Source organism: Pogona vitticeps, chromosome 2 (genome assembly GCF_051106095.1).
Source record: "Pogona vitticeps strain Pit_001003342236 chromosome 2, PviZW2.1, whole genome shotgun sequence".
Taxonomy (NCBI): domain Eukaryota; kingdom Metazoa; phylum Chordata; class Lepidosauria; order Squamata; family Agamidae; genus Pogona; species Pogona vitticeps.
The window spans coordinates 89544435-89568128 of NC_135784.1; the positions used below are offsets into that span (position 1 = coordinate 89544435).

The 23694-nt window shown below is 40.3% G+C and overlaps 2 protein-coding genes across 6 annotated transcripts in view; both read right to left on the reverse strand.

Annotated features, from left to right (window-relative positions):
• The window catches only part of CYFIP2 (cytoplasmic FMR1 interacting protein 2), a 94362-nt gene extending 85010 nt beyond the window's left edge, over nt 1-9352 (reverse strand). For 3 of the 4 annotated variants that reach the window (XM_072989988.2, XM_072989986.2, XM_072989989.2), the window contains exon 1: nt 9215-9352. The gene's annotated coding sequence lies outside the window, so the exon portion shown is untranslated. Of the gene's footprint in view, nt 1-9135 lie in introns of all 4 variants that reach the window. The other variant, XM_072989987.2, reaches the window with a different exon arrangement.
• Nucleotides 9353-15161: 5809 nt separating this feature from the next.
• Nucleotides 15162-23694, reverse strand: part of ITK (IL2 inducible T cell kinase) — a 54114-nt gene continuing 45581 nt past the window's right edge. For both annotated transcript variants that reach the window (XM_020813431.3, XM_020813430.3), the window contains exons 15-17: nt 22298-22416; nt 20073-20230; nt 15162-18254 (exon numbers count right to left, since the gene is read on the reverse strand). In XM_020813431.3, coding sequence (XP_020669090.3) covers nt 18156-18254; nt 20073-20230; nt 22298-22416 — 376 coding nt within the window. In that variant the 3' untranslated portion in view covers nt 15162-18155. The remainder of the gene's footprint in view (nt 18255-20072; nt 20231-22297; nt 22417-23694) is intronic.

The window sequence follows — 23694 nt, forward strand, 5'->3', positions numbered from 1 at the left end:
TTTCCTTGATTGGTGTAGAGCATAACTCCAGGGGCTACTTCTGATGGTGGGAGAAGTTATTGCACCTCACTAGGTAGATACTGCCCACCTTAAGTTGGGCAGTCCCCAGCCAGTAAGGTGCTACTTTGTCACTGTCTGTTAACCTCACAGGGTGCGTGGGGTTTAGGATGAAGGCCGACAAGCAGATCGATAACCCTGCACCATGCAACAATCATAAGAAAACTTCTGCCCTAAAGTTGGGCACCTGGAATGTTCGGACAATGACCCTGGTTTTTCTGACAACCTGCAGGAAACAGACGGCATATGCAAGGCAGCTGTCATTGACATGAAACTGAGTAGACTGCAGATAAACATTGTTGCCCTGCAAGAGATGAGATTGCCAGACATGGAATCTGTCAAAGAAAAAAACTTCTCATTCTTCTGGCAGGGAAAACCATTGAATGAGACCAGGGAATATGGTGTTGGCTTTGTAGTCAGAAATACTCTGCTGAGATGCATTGTTCCACCTACTGTGGGTAGTGAAAGAATCCTGTCTTTGCAGCTCCATTCATGAGCAGGACCGGTCACCCTCATTAGTGCATATGCACCAACACTGTTGTCCACAACAGAAGTAAAAGATAAATTCTACAACGATATGGCAGCTACTATTCTGGGCAGTTTACAAACAGCTAAAACCAGTATATACATACAATCAACAATAACATTAAAACACAGATAGCAAATATCATTAAACCAAATGGCACCAAAAACAAATTTTCCCAATAATAACCAGACTGGAAGTGGGACATTCAACCAAGGTCAGTGTGAAAGCAATCTATGAAAAGCAATGTTTCAGAGCAACTGTTCATTCTTGGAGACTTTAATGCTAGAGTTGGTGCTGATCACAATTCTTGGCCCACTTGTCTAGACTGTTTTGGCATTGGAAAGATGAATGAAAATGGCCAACGCTTGTTGGGAGTTTTGCTGTTATCATGGTCTTTGTGTCTCCAACACGTTCTTCAATACGAAGCTCCAACACAGAGTTTCCTGGAGACATCCAAGATCCAAGCATTGACTTCAGCTTGATTTGATCCTCATTAGAAGTTCTAGCCTTCCTAGTATTACGATCAAACAGTTACCAGAGTGCTGATTGTGATACTGATCACTCCCTGGTGTGTAGTAGAGTAAAACTGCAAACAAAGATATTGTATCACATGAAAAAGGAAGGAAGACCATGTATGGACATCAGCAAGACTCGAGCTGAGGCAAATGCACGTGAATGTTGGGAACATTTCAAGAATGCTGTCTATAACACCGCCTTGTCCACATTTGGCAAGAAGACCAAAAAGACGGCAGACTGGTTCAAAGCCCAGTTGATGCCAGCCATCGAGGATAAGAGCTCTAGCAGCATACAAAGCCTGTCCTAGTGCGTACAACTTGCAAGCTCTTCAAGCTGCTCGTAGCAAAGGCCAACAGGCTGCCAGGTGTGATCATCCAGGACCGAGCACAGCAGATGGAACGCTGGGTGCAGAACTACTCTGAGCTATATTCCAGAGAGAATGTAGTAACCAAAGAGGCATTAAATAACATAGAGTGCTTGCCTGTCTTGGAAGAGTTGGGCACGAACCAACTTTAGCAGAAATAAAAGCGGCCTTGGATTCCCTTGCCTCCAGCAAGGCACCTGAAAAGGATAACATCCCTGCTGAAGTGCTGTAAAGACATCATCACCACTGAACTGTATGAAGTCTTTTGTCTTTGCTGGAGGGAAGGTGGAGTACCACAAGACATGGAAGATGCAAACATTGTCACATTGTATAAAAACAAAGGAGACAGGGGCAACTGCAATAACCACCGTGGCATTTCTCTTCTCAGCGTTGTAGGGAAGCTGCTTGCCCGTGTTATGCTGAAGTGGTTCCAGGTGCTTGCAGACAGAGTCTATCCAGAATCACAGTGTGGATTTTGAGCTAACAGATCCACCACTGACATGGTATTCTCCCTCAGACAGTTGCAGGAGAAATGTAGGGAACAACAACAGCCACTCTCTGTGGCCTTCATAGATCTCACAAAGGCCTTTGATCTGGTTAGCAGGGATGGCCTTTTTAAAATACTTCCCAAGGTTGGATATCCACTTCGACTCCTTAACACATCAGGTCCTTTCATGGGGAAATGAAGGGCACCATAGTTTTTGATGGCTCAACATCAGATCCCTTTGACATCCAAAGCGGAGTGAAACAGGGCTGTGTCCTCACACAGACCCTGTTTGGGATCTTTTTGTTGTCATGCTGAAGCATGCCTTTGAACTGCAACAGAAAATGTCTATCTCCGGACTAGATGGAGATGGAAAGCTCTTTAATCTCTCTAGATTGAGACAGAAGACCAAAGTCCAACTGAAATGCATGCGGGACTTCCTCTTCGCTGATGATGCAGTTGTTGTTGCCCACTCTGCTGAAGACCTCCAACAACTCATGAATCGTTTTAGCAAGGCCTGCCAAGACTTTGGCCTAACAATCAGCCTGAAGAAAACACAAGTCATGGGCCAGGGCATAGACTCACCTCCCTCTATTTTCCAACAAGAATTGGAGGTTGTTCATGACTTTGTGTACCTTGCTCAATGATCCCTCTTCCTAGATGTGGAGCTGGATAAACACATTGGCAAAGCAGCTACCATGTTCTCTAAACTCACAAAGAGAGTATGGCTCAATAAGAAGCTGACAGCATATACCAAGATCCAGGTCTATAGGGCCTGTGTCCTGAGCACACTCCTGTCCTGCAGTGAGTCCTGGACCCACTGTGCATGACAAGAGAGGAAGCTGAACATGTTCCATATGCGTTGTCTCAGACGCATTTTGGGTATCACCTGGCAGGACAAAGTTCAAAATAGAGTAGTCCTAGAACGAGCTGGAATTTTTAGCATGTATACATTACTGAAACAGCAATGTCTATGTTGGCTTGGGCATGTTGTGAGAATGGCTGATGGTTGGATTCCAAAAGATCTCCTGTATGGAGAATTAGGGCAGGGAAGTCGCCCCAGAGGGAGACCACAGTTGCAATACAAGGATATCTGCAAGCAGGATCTGAAGGCCTTAGAAATTGACCTCAACAAATGGGTAACCCTGACATCTGAGCATTCAGCCTGGAGGCAGGTGGTGCATCATGGCCTCTCCCAATTTGAAGAGACCCTTGTCCAGCAAGCTGAGGCAAAGAGGCAGTTCTGAAACCAGCAAAACCAGGGGCTGGACAGGGGACAGATTGTATTTGTCTCCAGTGTGGAAGGGATTGTCACTCTCGAATTGGCCTTCTCAGCTACACTAGACGTTGTTCCAAGTCCGCCATACAGAGCACGTTACCATGGTCTCTCAAGACTGAAGGATAGCTAATCATTTCATGAGGAGAATGTGCTGCAGACACATGGAACATGGAATAGCTCTGTCTTCAACTAGCAAATAACTTGGATAGACTTTGTGGCAGCTGAAAAAAGCCCTTGTGAATTTCTCTTAAAATTATTTTTTAAAAATACATAACTGCCTCTTCCAGATGGGGTTCTACAGAAGTCTACATACAAATAAAGGCCAAATACCTACAAATAAAGGACAAATACTGCATAAAAGCAATCAGAATTCTGCAAGTACTGAAAGCTAAGAGATAAACGAAATTGCACCATCCAGAGATCTACAATCATACCATGAAATACTAAATTTGGTATTGACCTACAATTCAGCATCACAAAATTAAACATTTCTAGCATTTAAAGTGAGCAAAGGCATTAACAGTTTCAATGCAATTCCTGTGAAATTTGAAAAAATAGAGAACAGATTGAGCAATGTGAATTAAACTACTAGACGATGCAGAACCAGTAAGAACCTAATAAGCCATGCAGAATAGTAAACACAGGTCAAATTTCCATTATTTATCTACCTGCCACCCTCATACCCTCAATCGGATGCAATCAAGACCAAAGAGTACCACAAAAAGAGAACAAGTGTGTATTAAAAAGGAGCCTGTGAACCAACTGTCTTGCTGGCTGGATAATTTAGCGAGGTAGAGGCAGAGGTTGGGAGTTATTATTCCCACTGTGCATCCCAGAAGAGACAACTTGTGTGGCCTTAAGCAAGCTGCACAGTCCCCAGGATGCCCCCCAGAAGAAGGCAATGGGAAACCACTTCTGAGTTTATCCAGAAAACCCTGATAAAAAGTCACCCTAAGTCAGAACTGACTTGACAGTATACAGTTATTATAAACCAACAAGATACTTATAACTCAAGTCAGGACACACATTCTAAAACACTATATTATATATAACTATCAGTTCTAACCCAGGGCTCACCATCCAAAGAATCTGTCATGAACGCGAGAAAACAGAAGAAAACTGGAAAACACTCATATAGAAACTACCAAAATATGGCTGGCAGGTCAGCAGCATTCCAGTCCCTGAAATAGTAGGGAAGCTTGTCCTGCTTCCAGTTGCATGATGGGACGTAGTACATACCATTGTCTCCTTCTCCTCACTTCTGATGTTTTGGCAGGCCAATACTATACATCCACAACACATGCAAAAATACATTTACATTGGCCCAATGAGCCCCATCCCCAATTTGATGGAAGTGGGTGCCCAGATTTTAATGTCATCTTACAAACAAAAACTATAACCTCTTCTCCATTATTGGCTCTCGGACTGAGATTTATTTCTATGCCTCGGGACCAGGAGAAATGCAGTTATTTCCTGAAACTTTAGCTGGTGATCTGAGATCTGATAACCTACTTCAGTCCTTGGAACGTTATTCTTAAAAAGGGATGAGTATGCTGCTTTTCTAGTATTATCGTTGTTATTGTTGTGATCTCTATTATTATTTTTCAGAAATAGGAAAAGGATCCCAAATCCCACCTAATATCTCTGCAACAATATTTTATAAATAAATGTTAATTGTTATACTAAAAAAAGCAGCAGCATCTGTGGTCATAAAGTTGCTTTGCAAAAAACAAACAAGCCCAATATTATTCTCTCATTACACAAATACTATGCTACAGATAATGGCATTACTTAATTTTTGAGCATGCCATGTTGTGAATAAGCGGCATATAAACTTACCAATTAATCAAGATTCCCCAGATAGTGATCTCCTATTTGAAGATATTTCATGTAATTACTTGTCAGCAGCATGAGAATAATATTTCTAGCTCTTAAGGCAATTTTCACTACAGCCAGAAACCTTCTTGATGTGCATTCTACCTCTTGTGTGAAGCCACTAAAGGTTGCACAGTGAGACCTGACACATTTCCACTATCCAGCACAACTTCTAGGCTTCACTCTCTTGGACAACCTTCTAAGTCAAGTCTGTTTTTTTACCTCAACCAGATTCCATCCTTCAGGGTTTAGCAGTCTAGCTTTCCTTCCATCTTGGCCAGCTTTGCCTAAGGCTTGACATCCTGCAAATTTTGTCACGAGTGTTCTTTCTTTCAAGAATGTGAATATGGTATTAAGACTGTGCTCATGATTTCATAGTAAGTAAATCTAATTCAACTCCACCTCTGCTAAAGGGTATGTTACAAGCTAGTGGATATCAAGTTTGCTAACAAGGCAGTTAGGATCAGGTTGTTGGTTTAAAAACAAAAAAAGAAAACATCTGTTACCTTGGCAACAATAGAGAGTGAAGCCTCATTATTATATTTTCTATTGATATTTAGTCATTTCTTCTTTTGGGGGTGTGGTGGTGGGAGAAGAACATTCAGTTTGCTACCTTCCTTAAACAACAAAAGCTGAAACATGGAATAGAATAAAAGGCATAGCAATAAGTCTTAATTCACGCACCAGTAGTACAACCCTGTATATCTTTAACCAGAAGTCCTATTATGGTGCTCACATTCAAATAAATAAGTCAAGGACTGCAAATTCATTTATGTTTACAATAAGAGTTTATATTAAAAACTGTATTTTTTTCCTCCTGTGGAGAAAAGTATTCTCCTTCCAAATTTATTATTATCACTTTCTCAAGCCAACAGAATTTCAGTTTTATCTCCAATATCTGTTCTTTCATATTTCAGAAAACATAGACAAGACTGATTTGCACATATCAAATTTGTTAAAAACTCATCTTCTATGAGTTCCTCATTCTTTGAAGAGCATCAGTTTTATGCTGTTACTTTGATAGCCTTTGACTGGGAAATAGAAATAATCTGAGCAACTGAATGTCATGCCAGACACATCCCTCATCTTCAGAATTATGCAAATCAGCTTTCTTTCTTTAACTACTAGTCTTCAGAACTTAAGCACTGGACTCCTTTCACATATGCTTTCACAAATGCCGACAAAGTACCTCTCTAACATTAGCATGCTTTCACTTCTAATTATGGTCTCCCTCAAAGATCTGTTTTTGGCCTTCCTATCTCAGCTTTTGAACAGAGGTGAGATTGTATTCAAAACTGCAGTTCCATGTTATGGTTTTTGCTGCTACACACTAAACCTAGGTACTGCCTTGGCACAGTCTGAGACCAGAATTGGAGATGTGTCACGGGGAAGTGTCCCTCTAGACTTTGGTCTGGACAGTCCTCCCATTTAGTCTGCAACCTGCCTCACAACCCTGGTAGTCCAATAAGTAAGTTAATACAACTGTGAACCTCATCCATAAGAATTCTTTCAAATTTTCTCCCCTTAAATTCTTTCTTTAAAAAAATTATATTCTGTGAAACTGAATGAAAACAGTCCACAAACATGGAGAAAATTATGTTTGCAATTTGATGAGGAATAGCTTCATTCTTACAATCATCAGTTTATAGCATTCTCATTATTATTTTTTTTAAAAAAATTAGTTTTAAGCCTTTTTGGATAATACAAATAACTTTTAAAAATTTAACTAAAGCAGCAACCTGAGAGTAGAGGGCCTCAGAACTGTAACTGTTATTTTCAAAGAGTAATGTTATAAGCTGCTTTCTACTAATGGCAATACTTTTTGAATTTTATTGTTTATTTTTAATGAGTACTAAGTTGTTTCTGGGCCTCCCTCAGCATGAAGTACAATGAAAGACAGGATAAATATATAGAAAAATAAATAAATTCCATCACTAAACAGATCAAAGAAATGGGAAGAAGGGGCAAAAGAGAACTAAATAAAACTACAAGAAAAAGGGGAACCTAGAGAAGTCACATAGATGTAGACACCAACAAGGAACAAAATCCTACTACATTAATTTTAGGGGTCTATATTTGATTGAGTCATTTTCTCAGCCATTTCTTTATAGGAATATATCCCCCCCCCCTTTAAGAACTGCAATACTGAATGAAGACTGTTAAAAAAATTACACACAATGGGAATAAACTGAATTCTTACATTTCACTAACCAGAAAACCTCTACATGAACAAAAAGTCCAGGTTTTCCTTTAATAAACTGAGCCAGGAAAAACACCTGATCGCTGCATGCCATTCTTTTCATTTCCTGTAGTCCACAGGGTCAGTCCAGTAGCTTCGCTTGAGGGTCTTGTGATGTGAAATCCTACAGCTCCAACAACAACAACAGATGGCTTAGGGGCCCCTGCTGTATTACTGTCAACAATGCCCCCATCTGCCAGCCCCCCCCCCAATTCTGTTTTGTTAGTTTGTTTAAATTTAACTCACAATGCAGCTAAAAAGAATCCAGGAAAATTATGTTCTATGTGTCTAATTTTTTTCAGATTCCCACTGTGACATTATGCTGTGCTTCTCTGCAAAACCTATTTATCTCCTGTCACTTGGGATTTTCTTGGCACCAGAAAATAGCTAGATCATTTCCAATCCACTCACACCTTGTGAATTCAAAAGTTTAATTCAGATAAAGATTGCTGTATAAAATTGTTTAAATGTGGCCCCGAATACGAAATAAAGATACAGTATCTATTTGACTGACATGGAAGAGAAAGGATCTGAAAAGGAAGAATCATTTTTACTACAAAACCCAAAATGCATTTTAAGTTTATTTATAGTACCTCTAATTTCACCAAGTGCAAGTCTAAAATTCCCACTAGCTTCACCTCCCTTTCCCCCTTTCTTTCAGTATGACTTGCAGAAAATGTAATCTGTTTATTTGTTCTTCCTTTCACTTCTCCATCTTCCTTTCTCTCTTTTTAAACATTCTTCAGTTTTGACAAACATGCTGGCTGTGAATCCAAATCATATCCTTTTGAGCATTTTCCATTCCCGGTCCCACGCCCAGATCTATTTCTGCCCAGGCATCAGTTTCAGTTTTTCCCAAAAAAAAACCGAAAGGGAAAGGATTAATAAGGGGTTGATCTACACGGCAGTGGCTTAATTAATCCCGGAGGATCGGGTGAAGATGACTGAACAAGCATTTCATTTCGTGGAGAATCACAGATGATCACATTTCTCACACAAGCATCACTAGAGTCTGATCACATGATAGTTGCTTGGTGCACTATCATAAACAAGGCGGCCTTGCCTATCACAGGTACCCCACAGCATTCTGGGATACCGCTTGTTAAAAAAAATCCCTCTTTGGGGTAAGCTCGGCCCCGATTCTTAAACCCGATGAATGGGTACCATCGCGCGCGCGCCCCCTTCTTGCCTGCCGCCTCCCTCCCTCCCTCTCGTGCCCGCATCTTCCTTCGCAACGCCAACAAAACGAGAGCGGGAGGCGGCGCGGCGTGCAAGCCTGTTGCAGACAGGGTCCCTCTCTGAATCATGGCAGAGCTTTGCACCCTCACGCTCAGGCGCCCCTTCAGCCAAGCTGTCACCGGTGCCCACTCCTCACCAGGCGACTGCCTGCCTCCAGGACAGGGCTGCCTACGCCTGCCCGCTCCCATCACCACACAGCAACCTCCCTCCCTCCCTCCCTCCCTTGATCGACGGAGCCGAGAGGAGGCCACCAGTGGGTGGGTGGAGAGCACGCGCGGGGAGGGGGGGGTTGGGTTCCCGGTTTCTGCCGCTCGAGAAGGGAAGGAGCCGCGGCCCCCGCACCTGCGTCTGTGGGCCCCCGCTGCACACCCGGCGGTCCCCTCTCCCTCTCCCTCTCCCTCCCGGCCCCAGCCAGCAGCTGTCGGCGCCTTTCGCGGAGCCGAGGAACGCCGCCACGGGAGGCATTCCTTCCGTCTTGTCTGCAAAACACACACACACACACACACACACACACACACACACACACACACACACACACACACACACACACACGTACGTTCGTTGAGGCGCCGCAATCACGGTTCCTCTGCTTCTTGCCCAAAGCGCCTGAGGCAGATGGAAGCCGCCACTCTTACCTGGCGAGGGACGGGAGGATGCTGGCGCTGCTGGTGCGACGGGGCTCCGCGCGGGATACGGCGGCGGCTGCAGGCAGGCAGAGATGCTGAGGCGCCGCTGCCGCTGCCCCACCGCTCGACAGGCTCCGCCTCCTTCGCTGCTGTTGCTGCTGCTGCTGCTGCGGCCGCCGCCTCTCTCCCCCTCCCTCGCCTCGCTGCTGCCGCTGCTGCTGCCTGAATCGATCTGCGTCTTTCTGCCTCCCTCGCACAGCCGCACGCCGACCGAGGGAGGGCAGGAAATGGCCGCAGCCGGTGCCCTTTCTGAACTCACCGCCCCCTCCCCCGGCGAGCCAGGAGCTAAAGCCGCCCGCCCGCCCGCCTGCCTGTCTCTCTCACCCGCTCCGCAACCCAGGCTGCCTCCTCGTCCCCTCCCTCTCAGGGCCCGGGCCGGCTGCGCCACCTGTTAATCGCGCAAGAGGGGCCGGCGTGGTTGCTGCGCGGTCGCGCCCAAAGCCTCCTTTTCCTCCTCCCGCGTCCACAAAACGAAAGCGGAGAGGGTCTCTCGCCTAACCGGGGGGGGGGGGGACGCGCGTGAAGGGGGCTGGGTGTGTGTTTGGGGAGGAGGAGGAGGGAAGAGGGGAGGGGGATCGATCAAGCATGGCTACATTTTATATGTGAAAAATAAGTCGGCTTTCCCCAGGCGAAGGGTGTATGCCCGTTTTTTTCTTGTGTGTAATGTGGTACTTAATACACAACGTGACTGACAACTCTTCCAGGCGGCATTGAAGTGACCGGTAACAGTGGCTGAAATCTGGTTGCTCAGAGTAGTAAATCACAACCGGACTCGGTCAGTTTGAATCCATGGAATTGAGGGAAGAGCTCATTCACCCGATCCCCAGTGTGCCTCCTTCAACGCCCTTACTATGCCGAGCAACGGGATTTTGGATATTGGAAGAGATTTGAGATGTTTGTTTAAAACATTTGGGGAGAAGTGCAGAAGCTGACATGTCAGGGTACATCTTTCCTTGACCAAAGGTGTCTGTGATCATGGTTATCTATGCTCTAAACCTGTCTTAGTAATGCTATACCTAACAATTTAAAATTTTATCAATTAAATTAGTATTGGAATGATTCAGTATTTTCAGCTTTAATGTTGTGTTTTAATGATATAAGCCACCTTGGGTCTTTTATTAGAAAAAGGTGAGTTAAAATGCTTAAAAATGTATAAATATCTGATGGTCTTCAGATTAGACTGTTATAGTTTGTTGTATGTGGAGTTGTCTTTGAAGACAAATTAGAATTATAATCCAATTCTTTTCCAAGTTACTCTTAGATTTAATTCTTTTCCCCCAGTAGGCCCACTTTGCTACTAAGGGGGTTGGTTATTCCAGAAGGTCCCATTTCCCTTTTTCCACCTCTTGCCTGTTTACAGAGGTTCATACCATTTAATATGATTTGTATTCAAGACTCTGTGTACAAATGGTATTTCATCCAATACAACATCTCAGGAAATCTTGAAATCCTTTCAAAAATTTGTTTCAAAAAAATTCCTTTTTCCTACTGGAGCTACTCTTTTGTAGGCCCCCTTTTTGTATCTGTAATTAATCAGAAGCTAATTTAACCCTACCCACTGAGTTGAGGCTAAAAGGCAACCTTGAGAACAAAGCAAGATAAACAATGAACCATGCTTTCAGGAGGTACAAAAGAAGGATGGGAAGTCACAAATGTTATTGTACTAATCAACACAAGGTCTACAGTATATCCTTTTAATAATGGCAGTCAAGCCCCTGGATGCTGGGTGTGTGTTCTTCTAAGTGTGTTTTTAAAAAAACATATTATTATTGTATGTGTAATTGTTTTTTAACCTTGTGTAACTTGTTTCAACATTTTGAACCTCCTTGAGTGCCCTCACTGGCAGAAAGGTGATCTATAATGGAACAAATAAAACAAATAAGTAATGCTGCATGGATGGCAGCAAAAATACCTCTAATGCCCGTGCAGGATCATATAAAGTACGGAGAATAAATATTCACTTTGGATAATCCCTGGGTTTCTGGCCAATAGAAACATATTGACTGTATCCCTGGCTTCTAGTCTCTTTCTGAATTCAGAGTGCTTGACTTCAAAGTCTTATAGAGTTTCAGAACCATGTCTCTTAAGTATTAATGCTCACAATAATGTCCCTGTACATTAAGGCACACTATAACTCTTTCAGTTACAAAAACCTTTGGTTTTTAGGGTACAAACTTTTTTCTTTGTGGTTCTCAGACTTTTTGGAATGTCTTCCAGTACAATGAATTTAGAAGTGGAAAGATGCCACTGGCTTTACAGTTTAAGACTGAAATAAGGTGGGAATGGGGACAGGAATTCACAGTGCTTGGTGAATACGGGATGGTGAATACTGGTAATATTTAGATTGCTCAGGAAAGGCCTTACTAAAAAGCCTTTAAAAGACACCCTTTATTTCATGCTTCCTAGTAGTTACCTTGGATACTGCAGGTGAAATATAGCTGTCCTGAGTAATAACTGCTAATGGTCATAATCTCCATTAATTTTCCCAGGCCCTTTTCAAATATGGCCAGGCTGACAGCCATCACTACATCTGATGGCAAAGATTTATCCAGTTTTCTATGCGCTGTGTGAAGCTCTTCGTTTTATTATTCCAAAATTTGCCATCACTCAGTTTCAGTGGGTGACCATGAATTCTAGGATTACAGAAGGGATGGCAGTATCCCTGTCTACTTTTTCCATATTAAAATATAATGTTATACATCTCCATCATGTCTCCCCTTTCTTAGTTTTTCATCTAAGCTAAGCCCTAAATGTTATCCTCCCTTAAAGGGGAGCTGTTTCAGTCCTTTGATCATTTCTGCTCTTCCTGGCTTTTATCAAGCATCACCATAAGCCTTTATGTGTATAATATATAACACAGTTTATTGATGTGAAGCATCTGTTGTTCAATCAAAAAGTGGGGAAGCCCTTCTGTTTCCTCTAATGCATGGCATTTCAGTGCTTTTCTTTTCTCTTGCTTGTGTAGCAGTCTATGACCTGTATGGTCACGTTACATATGTTTTAAGTACAGACAACAGTTACTTGACCAAAGCTGATATCAACATGTACAGTACTCTTTGCACCCTGTAATTCTGTAGCAAAACACCAATACCACCATAATTGGGTATCTCTTTGCTTTGCAGAGATGGGACATGGTGGTGCTGCGGGTTAAACCACAGAAGCCTCTGTGCTGCAAGGTCAGAAGACCAGCCATCGTAAGATCGAATCCACTCAATGGAGTGAGATCCCGTCACTTGTCCCAGCTCCTGCCAGCCTAGCAGTTTGAAAGCATGCAAATGTGAGTAAATAGGTACCACCACAGTGGGAAGGTAACGGCATTCCATGTCTAGTCACGCTGGTCATAGACACTGTCTATGGACAAACGCTGGCTCTACAGCTTGGAGATGGGGATAAGCGCTACACCATTGGTCGTACACAACTGGACTAAATGTCAAGGGGAACCTTTACCTTTACCTTGCTTTGCAGAGCCAGGCTTCATAGGAATTTAAATCTCACTTTATAGTGCCCTGGGTGAAAAGAATTAAATCTACAAGTAACCTTGAAAAGATGTACAGGTTAGTCTTTATGTAGATGAATAATCCTATTAAATATGATGGGTGTGCATTCTTTTCCACTTGTATGAAGTTTAAATGCATATAGAGACATTAACCTGATGGAAATCCTGAGCAATTTGGAAGACTTTAAAAATGAATTGGAATAAAAGTTGTTACTTTTTCTAGGCAACATAGTGGATTTACATCTCAGTGTCTAAAGTCTGAAATCAAGGTAATTGGACATTCAGGTATGTTTCCTTTAGTGAAATGGAAAGCATATTTCCTGACCAGTGGAGTGGACTCTTAGCAGAATACAGGTATTGTCAACTGAAAGACCAACCCCATTACTATAAAAAACTATTAAATCAAATTTAGCGTGCCTTAGATTGATTTAAACTTGGGTGGTTACACAAGGAATGTGCAAGTGCAGATTAATTTGAAAGGAGATTGTGTTATTTTTCAGCGGCACCAAATTCTTTTGCTCCTCTGCCAGAGGTTTGCTTATTTAAATGTGGGTGTGGAACCATTTTATTAAGATCGATTCCATAATTGTCAATGTCTCTGTCCCTGGTTTTTGTTTTTGTTGTTTCAAATCCTGCTATCTGATAGGGCACTATACCAGCAGGAATTTTAAGAAATGCAGCAGCCTGGCATGGCAACTGCTCAGCTGCAGCAATCCAGCTTCACTACAAAGATGCAGCAGCTAGTTTTGCTGCCAGGAAGCTATTAGCAGGAACCACCCAAGAGAAGTGGTGGCAGCAAAACTGGATCGTGGGGCTGACCAGGCGGCATGCAGGCCAGTTGATGGATGATGAAGCCAGGCAGCTGCCTAGATTGCAGCCACCCATCAGCTGGGCAGCTGAGAATGCTAACACCGATTTATAATCATGTGGCTGTCATGTGATAATAAATAGAATTAAATCTCAACGTATAGTGTGAGGTTTATCATGCATGCATCTGGGTTCTCAAACTGATTAGAAAAAAATCAGAAAAGCTGTTTGGGTTGTCAAGTTACAGCTAGGACATAATGATCAACATCTGTTAGCTGGTAACAAAAATGATGTGGGCCCACAGCCTTCCTGTGTTGCCATCAGGCGGGCTTTCTTCAATGTGTGTTTTGAAGTGAATGAAAGTAAAAGCAGAAAGACTGCCTTACCACACAGCAAAATGAAGATAAATTTTATATACAACGGGTATAAAATGGGCTAATTAACAAGCGATTTTTAAAATTTCCCAGCATATTGTCTGAAGGTAGTGCATCGGTAGCATTTATATGCTACTAAGTTACATAGAATTAATAAAGCTATATCAGATAAATGCTGGAGGAAATGTGGACAAAAAGGAACTTTGGAACACATGTGGGATTTCTTGCCCCAAAATAGAAGCATTCTAGTGCGAAGTAATTAGATGGATAGAGACGCTGACCAATCAAAAATAGATATGAATGAAACATTGTTATTTACAGGGGGAATGAGAAACTTGAAAATAAAGAATTAGTAGCAAATCTTACAGGCACAGCAAGATCCAACATTGCTAGAAATTGGAAAAATGCCCAAGATCTCTCATTGCACATATTTGCTAATAAGATCTGGCATACAATGTTGATGGAAAAAATGACTAATAAAATTAGATTATATAGAGGAGAAATAAGGCATAGTCAATTCACCAAAAACTGGAAGCCTTAGAAAACAATTTGGAGCATTTGGTTTATATTTCTTTAAGATGAAATGGGGAATGGTGTAAATGTGACATTGTGAAATGTGGGGAATAGCAGGTGGTCAACAGTTAAATTACATAAGAATATGACAGATTACTGTGTTAAGCCTCGTATTTATTACTTGTAACATGATGGATTGTCATGATTTTAAAATATTTTTTTTCAATTGTACATTTGCTATTTAGGATGGTGAGTTTAGCTCCCCTCTAGTTCCTGAAACTGTCTCTCCACATTCAGACATAGTTAAGAGACATATTGTTATTATGGAAGCTGTTTCTACTTTGACATAGTACTGATCCCTCCAAATGCATGATTATGTTAAGATTTGTGCCAATGAGAGACTATTCTGGATGTAATTCTCTTTTATCACAATATATAGTTTGGGCATGGATCCGAACACAGGAATCTGTGATCTAAGCAGGTAGGATTCACCCCAAAACTGGGGGGCAGGATACTTCAGCAGTTCCTATTTTAGGGTCATCCATCAATATACAACATTTTTCCTTTATATAAAAGACATATTAAAATATATACATTAAATATTTCCTAAATATAATGTGAAATGCATGAATTATTACTGAAATATTACTTTCTAAGACTATTATCCAACAGTCTGTAACCTATAAATAATTGTTTTTATCTCAACTATTTCAGATTCATTTATTTCATAGAATTAGAAAATCCTTATTTCACATTATAAAAACGTTCAAAGATAAGTTTTACAAAATACAAACTATGTACAGAAAATATAACCAAAACAATAAGTTACAAAGGCTTCCACAATGAAGCCATTCAAATACAGTCTACTTAATTAAAATGTACCCTCAAAATATATTAGAATAAATGAGTTTCATTTTTCAGAATGCTGTGAGTAGATAGAGAAGGAGGCAGGCTACCTTGACATGGCATTTACTTTTTGTGTCATTACCAACAAAAAAAAAGAGAGAGAGAGAGAGGCCCTTTCTCATTAATATGGCCATACTATTTGGAACAGTGCTATTATTATCAGGTAGAATGACAAGAAAAGAACTCAGGACTTAAGGGAAAGAAAACAGTATGCTTCGTCATTACGACTACATCTGTGAAAAGAAGAACCAATCTTAGGTATTTTGTTTCCTGGATTCCAAACAATGTATACGTAAGCTTTTTTAGAAACATAAATAACAATTTGTTGCTCTCAGTGGTGTTCACATTTCTCATTTGAAGCGGCCACCTCACTTTGCTGAATACCAAGGCTGAAGAAACTTGATTTTGGATACAATGCAGCAGATCCAAAATGGCCGTGGTATGTCAAAGAAAGATGACATGGGGGAGGAAGCAGCATGGCATGGCCCCCAATGGACAATTCCTCAGTATCCTGGTCTGTTGACAGGTTTGTATGCTAAACAATTGCTCCATTTAGTACTCTATCCAGTAAGTAAAGTCCTAAGTATTTATGAGATGGCCCAGAATGTCTCCTTTATTTTTATCTAGGTTTTAGACATTTTCTTTTCTATTGGACCAGTTCACCTTTCCATTTCATGGCCAGAACTTGGCCCTTAAAACAATTCACTTTGTGACACAAAGTATTACCACAGGACATTCAGATGGACATTTGAAAACAACATTGCACCAAAAGGCAGGTTCCAATAGATGAATAATGTAACAGATGCTAAAGTAAGTAAATTAGTAGGTTCCCTAACACAGAGATTCAAGAGAAGTGAAATGGAGAGATGTAGAAATTAATAAAGAAGTTTATATAATTCTCAGTTTTTTATGGATATTATTTTATAGGAACATTAAAACCAGACAATACTCAGGAAACTAACATAAACCGAGTTAACATTAAAAATGCTGGCGTCCTTTCCATTATATATTTGTCTTGATTTTTAATGTTTCAGCATAAATTTTGAATCTTAAGAACCCTATTCTAGCACTTTTGTCCAACAACCTGGTTCTGACATGGTCTTTAAAAATATACTTCCAAGCATATGTGTCATACAGTCAGATGCACAAGTAGAGGATGGATGAAAGCTAGCTTGGTGATAAAATGTGTGAAAAAGATCTAAGTCCCTAAGGGGACTTAATTGACCACAAAAACTAAACATAAGTAAACAGCAGCAAAAAAGGCAAATGCAGTACCATTCTGCTTCAACAGAAGTATAGTGTCGAGAGGAAAGGAAGTACAGTAATAGTTAACAGCCTCTTATGCTATGGTCAGATCTCACTTGGAATACTGTATCCACTTCTGGGCATCACAGTTGAAGGAGCTGGGTATGTCTAACCTGGAAAAGACAGGGCTTAAATCTGAATATCTTAAATAATTGAAGGATGGTCATTATGAAGATGGAGCAACATTGTTTTCTGCAGCTTCAGAGGATAGGATCCAAAACAATGGGTTCAAATTATAAAAAAAAAATAGATTTCCACAAAACATTAGGGAATAACTTTTTGATAGTAAGACCTGGAATGAACTATCTCAAAGGAGATAGTCCATTATTAGAGGTTTTTTAAACAGAGATTGGATGGTCATATGTCAAGAATGCTTTATCTGTAGGACATCCGGCTTTATCCAGAAGCCCTGGGGGTTTCTTATAGCTGTATGAGTTCATAAAAAAAAAAACAATACAACTGATATATATTAAAATGTGCAAGTCTGTCTTACTAAGAAACATTAACTTTCATGTGCTGGAACCATTCAGCTTCTAACTCCTTTGACTATTTTTTTCAGCTGCAAATCTGAAATCAAGACTGTGTTATCAAATTTTATAATTCATAGTACCCTCATCATTGTCATTTCTATTGCCAACATCTTGATAAGTGTGATAAGATTATCTTCCAAAACAATATTCTGGGATCTCCTTTATCAGGATTTTCCACATAAAAAGTAACTCTGGTGATTCATTCTTACATAAATATAGGTAAGTGCTTAAAAATAATATTGTACAATTTCTTTTCCCACCATCTAAATATCCTGAAGACCTAGAAGCATACATTATAAGCTCTGTCTTTTAACATATTACACAGACTTTGAAGATTAACACTCTATAGTGAAATCTTGAGTTTTATACTTTAGAGCAAGCTATCCATTTGTAATTCTTCCAGGGTTTAAGTTTCACGACTAGTTTCTCTTGACTTGTTATGTTTCAAAATGTGTGAATCCATTCAATTTATTTTTGAAGAAGACTGCACTTCTGATCAAAAATATTCCTTCACAAAGAGCTGAACATTATTGTCCAGCCTTAGTCTGGTTTGAAGGGACACAGTCTTGTTTTTGTTCCTTCACATGGGGGATATTTTCCAAGACTCTGTCAGACATTTGTCAATCTCTTTGTTCCGGGTGCTGTTGTTATGGCTGCTGCTGCTGTCGCAGTCATTGTCATTGTCATCGTCATCGTCATCATCATCATCATCATCATCATCATCATCATCATCATCATCATCATCATGTAAAAAGTGGGAGGCAGGCTCCTTGATCCTGACTGAATAGCTATTTAGATTATTAGGTACAAGTTTGCAAGTATCTTATCTATTTTCTCCACCTGCAGATCTTACAGATGGCAGAATTCTTAATATTTGGGTCTCAGGTTGACTGTCTCTACAAAAATCAAATGACAGATAACATGCATTCCAGGCTTGTACAAGAGAATAGGCATGCTTTTCATATCTTCTCTGAGTTCCTGAACACTTCAAAATCTGATTCAGAGATTTCATTGAGTTGGGAGAGCAGAACAGAGAAGGATGGTCTATCGTCTTGCCTCTAAAGGGAAGAGAAGGGAGAAATTAAACACTACTTTGTGAATTCTGCTAGGAAGGCAGAGCTGAAATCTGCTGAGACAGACTGCAATGATATACTATTGATATCCTATAAGAATTACATGATGATTAAAGCAATAGAATAGCACTCATAGATGAAATCCAATTTTAGTTCTAACCAGAGTAACCCACTGAAATCAATGAGACTCTTGTTAGTGTCAATGAATACATCCCATTCATTTCAGAAGGTACAGTCTAGCTGGAATAAAATTTGACTTAGCTTGATAAGTGGTTAGAATCAATGTGGTCTCCTCTTGCCTATAATTTCTTTCTTATACTAAGGCAAGTCTACTCTCACCTGAAAGTTTAAAAGTGAGAGAAAATAGAATTGAAGAAATTGCTATGAGATGGGAATTCAGTGAGAAAACTTGCTTTTGAATGTGGTCTTATGTTACAAACACAAACTTTTGATCCTGTCATAGAAACATAATAAAAAAATATTTTTATTCACAAAGGTTAAATGAAGATTTGTATATATGGTAGCACATTCTGAAGTATAATGTTAATTCATGGACAAATCACGGACAAGTTGATTCATGATAACTTTTCTATGTCAAACATGATGTCATATTACTGTATCTTCACTATGCCATTTCTCCTGACTGGGAGGACCTTGAAAGTACATGACAAGAAAAGCTATTGTGGAGAGGGCAGAATGGCTGTAGTAAAAAAGGAAAATAAACCTTTGCTACTTAGCGAGGCATATGATGACATTATTTACAATCCCTACATCTTATTGTAACTAAGTAGAAATATTTATATTAAGATAACAATATAATCTTTCTTTGTTTACTAATCCCTGCATTTCTTCCCTTCCTTTTCTGTTCCCTGTATCTATTTTAGACATGCTCCTAAACAGCTTACGTTCACACCAATTCTTTGTAAAAGTATCATGTACATATAAACACATAGAGGTGCATACACATATTTATGTCTGTATGTGCACCAGGAATGCCCATCAAGATGCATCTTAATTTAAGATGTCGTCTGTCACTTTGCTTAGAACTGAACCGGAAACCAAGTTTTTGTCTATCATGGTCAGGACATCAGCCTCCTCCATTAACAAGGCTCTGAGCAGGCTTAGGAAATGCAGGCTCTTCAAGGTAATTTCCTTCTTACTGCTATTGGCACAAGTCCCCTTCCTTCTGCTTCAGAATTCCCAGATAGGGTGTTCACACAAATTAAGTCACCAAGACACTTTTCTACCCTCCAGTCTTCAAAAATTCATTGACTTTCAAAATTCCAGTGAAAAATCTGATCTTACAAACCATTTTTTAAAAAAGATTATTATTTACCTTCTTGATATGTCGATGAGATCAACATTCTAAATCCGCAGCTATTCTTGAACTAATGAAATGTTTTTATAGGATGGGAGTAATTTAACTTCCATACAGTGGACCCTCGATGTACGCACGGCTCGACGGACGTACTTTTCGAGGTACAGACTTCTCCGGCAGCAAGATTTCCAATCGACTTGTGGCCGGAGAATCGGCCTATGGACCAGAAGAGGGAGGCGGGGAAAGCGCCAAATTCAAAGCCGCCAATCTGCCTCTGGATGCTTTCCAGGGCTTCTCTGCCGCTATGGGAGGCATCTCGGAGGTCCCCCCCCCCGCCAATTGTCCTTCGGATTGGAAATTTTATGGCGGAGAAGTCTGTACCTCGAAAAGTACGCATGTTGAGCCATGCGTACGTCGAGGATCCACTGTACTCTCTTAAGGGATGCAAAACTGATCTCTCCCCTTATGGAGTCCATTGCACTGACCTCACTCCAGCAATGCATCATGAGCTTGTAAATGGCATTGGAGGTCAATCTGGGCTTATACAAGCGGGCGCCGGCACTGATATCTGCCACCACCTCAGCATTGGTCTTGTTCTCATAAGGTGTTTTGCCTTCAGTAAATATCTCCCACATCAATACTCCTGGAATCAAACAACCAATGTATAAATACAACCTAGCCATATTAATGTCCTAAAATTATCTTTCCCCAACCCATTTGTTTATCTTATATTTTTGTCTTCGAGACAGAGGACAAATGTGCTGTGTGTATGTTCTGTGATGTCAAGTCGGAACTGGTTTATAACTACCCTAATAGGGGTTTTAATATAAGCGAGATATTTAAGGAGTGATTTTGTCAGTCCCACTCTTCTAGTCATGGCCAAGCAGAGATGCAAACCTTGTTCTCCACAGTCCTAGACCGTCACTCTATCTACTACACCACACTGGGAATTAATACGCTTTACAATATTAAAATGTGCTTTAAATTATTAAAACAAACAATATTTTTTTAAAAATCAATTACTATTTATTTTAAATTAATCAGATATCAAATTTAAAATTACTGGATAAAAAAGAGAGTAAAATCATTCTAAAATTACATTAAAAATATAAAAAAATATACCCAGCACCCCTATTTTTAAGAACTCTCTCTTAGGCAGTCAGTTACTGAGAAAAAAACCTGCCTGGGAAGAAAGATATTTGCTTGCCTGTGAAAGGACAGCAAGGAGAGGGCCAGTCTGGTTCCTGTGGGAGGGAGTTCCACAACTTGGGATTATTGACAGACAAAGCCCTCTCGGGTCTACGCCGCCAAAGGACCAAGACAAAGGCTCCCTTGATGATTTTTAATCCCAAGTAGGCTCCAAAAGAGCGATACAGTCTTTCAGACAGTTTGAAACCCAAATCATTTAGGGCTTTATAGGTCAAATTATGTCCAGTTTCCTAATCTATCACCTACTGCTGGGGAAAGTTTTACTAATGCCCTTGAATCCCAAACAACCTTTACAGCCCATTGATAGTTAATATACTGTGTACTGAGTTGGAGAATACTGTTCCAGACTTTCCCACTGATTCATTATGATAATTTCATGTGAATTATTTAAACTCTAGCTGCCCCAGGGTGCTTCTAGATGAGCCTTTTACTTTGCAGTCACTGTGCCGCATTCATGGATATTTATGAGAGATCCAAATGTTGTCATCTTCACCTTACAGCCATCCCATGTTTTCGTCTATCTTTTTTTTTTCTTTACCAGGGAAAATCCATTAAGGAAGAAAGTTAGAATAATTGTACAATGCCCTTTGATTATGAGCCATAGGAGCTCTCTGTTTGAAACAACCCTCAGCATCACTAGAATCCAGATCTGACTGCTAACCTGTTGTTTTCAAGGGGGCGGGGCAGAATAAATAAAAGAATCATTACCCGAAAAGATAACATTGTTAAGCTGGAACTGAGGTAACATTTTCCACAAAAAGTTTCAAGAGTTTTTTTTTAATGGAAGGAGTCTCACACAATGGGTAGGGATCAATTTCAAAACATTTAGAAGCAAAACATTTCATTATGGTTTAGCCATTTTTCTGCCACAGACGTCTTAGCTGCAATCAAGAATCGCATAAAAGGCTATCCTAATTCAGTTCCATCTCCCTATGAAGAGAGCAATGTCAATTCTGAAGCCAAGAAATGTCTTTGTGATTCAACAGTGGAAAAAACATTTACACTTTTAGGAAATTTCCTTCTTACTGCTGAGTACACCAAAATATTCAACTATCCTTAGGTTGCTCACTCATAAACATAGTCTAGTTCTCAAACTTGAATTATTTCATTCCAGATCACAGCAGAATAGTTTAATACTCCGAAGAAAATATGAAAAGACTAGTAAATAGCAAAAAACAAAAAACAAAAATGCAACAGCACAATGCTGTGACGTGACATGACAGAGGAATCCTCTTTTGCAACCTATTCTGCACCTATTGATAAGTCACGGACAATGCTAGCATCTGCCTGTGTGTATAGGAAATATTAAACTGAACATGGCTTAAAGTACTTAGCATTAAAAGAAACCTTCAAATATACAGGTAAATCTCATACAAATAAAAGTTGTGTTGGAAAAGGTTGGAACTTATGATGCCAGATAATTTGCAAAAGTTAACATTTTTCAGGCATAAGAATTTGAAGAAACTGCTTGAATGGAGCTTGTCAGATTAAAGGCTCTTACCAAATGACCAGACATCGGATTTGGTGCTATACCGACTATAGCAAAACACCTCTGGTGCTGACCATCTGACGGGGAATTTGGTACCCATGGAGCTAGTATACTGATCATCAAGAACGTACCTAGGACAGGCAAAGTTGCTTAAATCCATATAATGCAGTACTTTCCAATATCACAAAATTACAGAGTACCTGGAAAAAAACTCCAGCTGAAGGCCAAAGTAAAAAATATTGCCAACATGTCATTTGAAACAGAGCATCTTTAAGAGGGAAAAAGCTGTCTGAACATACAATTTAAAAAGTAGCTTGCCTTTGTTTTGTAACTGGACACTGGGAGTTAAGCATGGCTTTATTTGCATAACTCCTCTGGCATAGGTTTGAAAGATTTGGATGCCAGGAGAAAAAATGGTGTGACAGGAAGAAGTAGCCTTACATTAATATGTGATCTTAACCTCAGCGATGGGAGTATATACATTGCAAATATAAGACTGAGGGTTTTTTTGGAAACTCATTGCAGAATGAGACATAGGATGTGGGGGGATTTGGAGCAATCCAAGTCATGTTTAGAAGTCTCTTATTTTTTGTGTGAACTCTTTTATCTTGCACTTGAGTGATCCTTCTATTTACATGGGAGATGTTTCTTCTCCATGAAAAGGTTCCAGAGAACATTTCAGATTGCTCCAATTTCTCCCCCTTTCAATTCTTGGTACCCCTTCCCATGCCTTTTGTCATGACTGTCATTCCACTGGCCATTGCCTTTTTTTTAGTAAGTGGCATAGCGCTTCACCAATACCAGACTACAGTACAATGCAGACTCATCTGATCTCTTTTTTTTTTTTCAGTTACCTCCCTGATAGAAAAAGGGAATACTTTAGACATCGTATATCTTGACTTCAGCAAGGCTTTTGACAAAGTGTTCCATGATATTCTGATTAGCAAGCTAATCAGGTGTGGGCTGGATGGAACAACTGTCAAGTGGATACACAGTTGGCTACAGATTTGTACTCAGAGGGCAATGATCAATGGCGCCTTCTTAAACTGGGGGAAGATAACCAATAGGGTAATAGCCGCCTAGAGTGGTAGTAATTGACCAGATAGGCGGGATATAAATAATATAAAATAAATAAATAAATACCCCAGGGCTCCATCCTGGGCCCAGTACTCGTCAACATTTTTATTAATGACCTGGAGCAGGGGGTGCAGGGAATGATAATCAAATTTGCAGATGGGGCAAAATTGAGTAGAATAACTAATTCCCTGGAAGACAAAAAACAAAATTCAAAATGATCTACTGTAAATAGGATGGAGCACTGGGTTGAAAACAACAGAATGAAATTCAACAGGAATAAATGCAAGGTATTGCACCTGGAAAAAGCAACCAAACACACAGTTACCAGATGA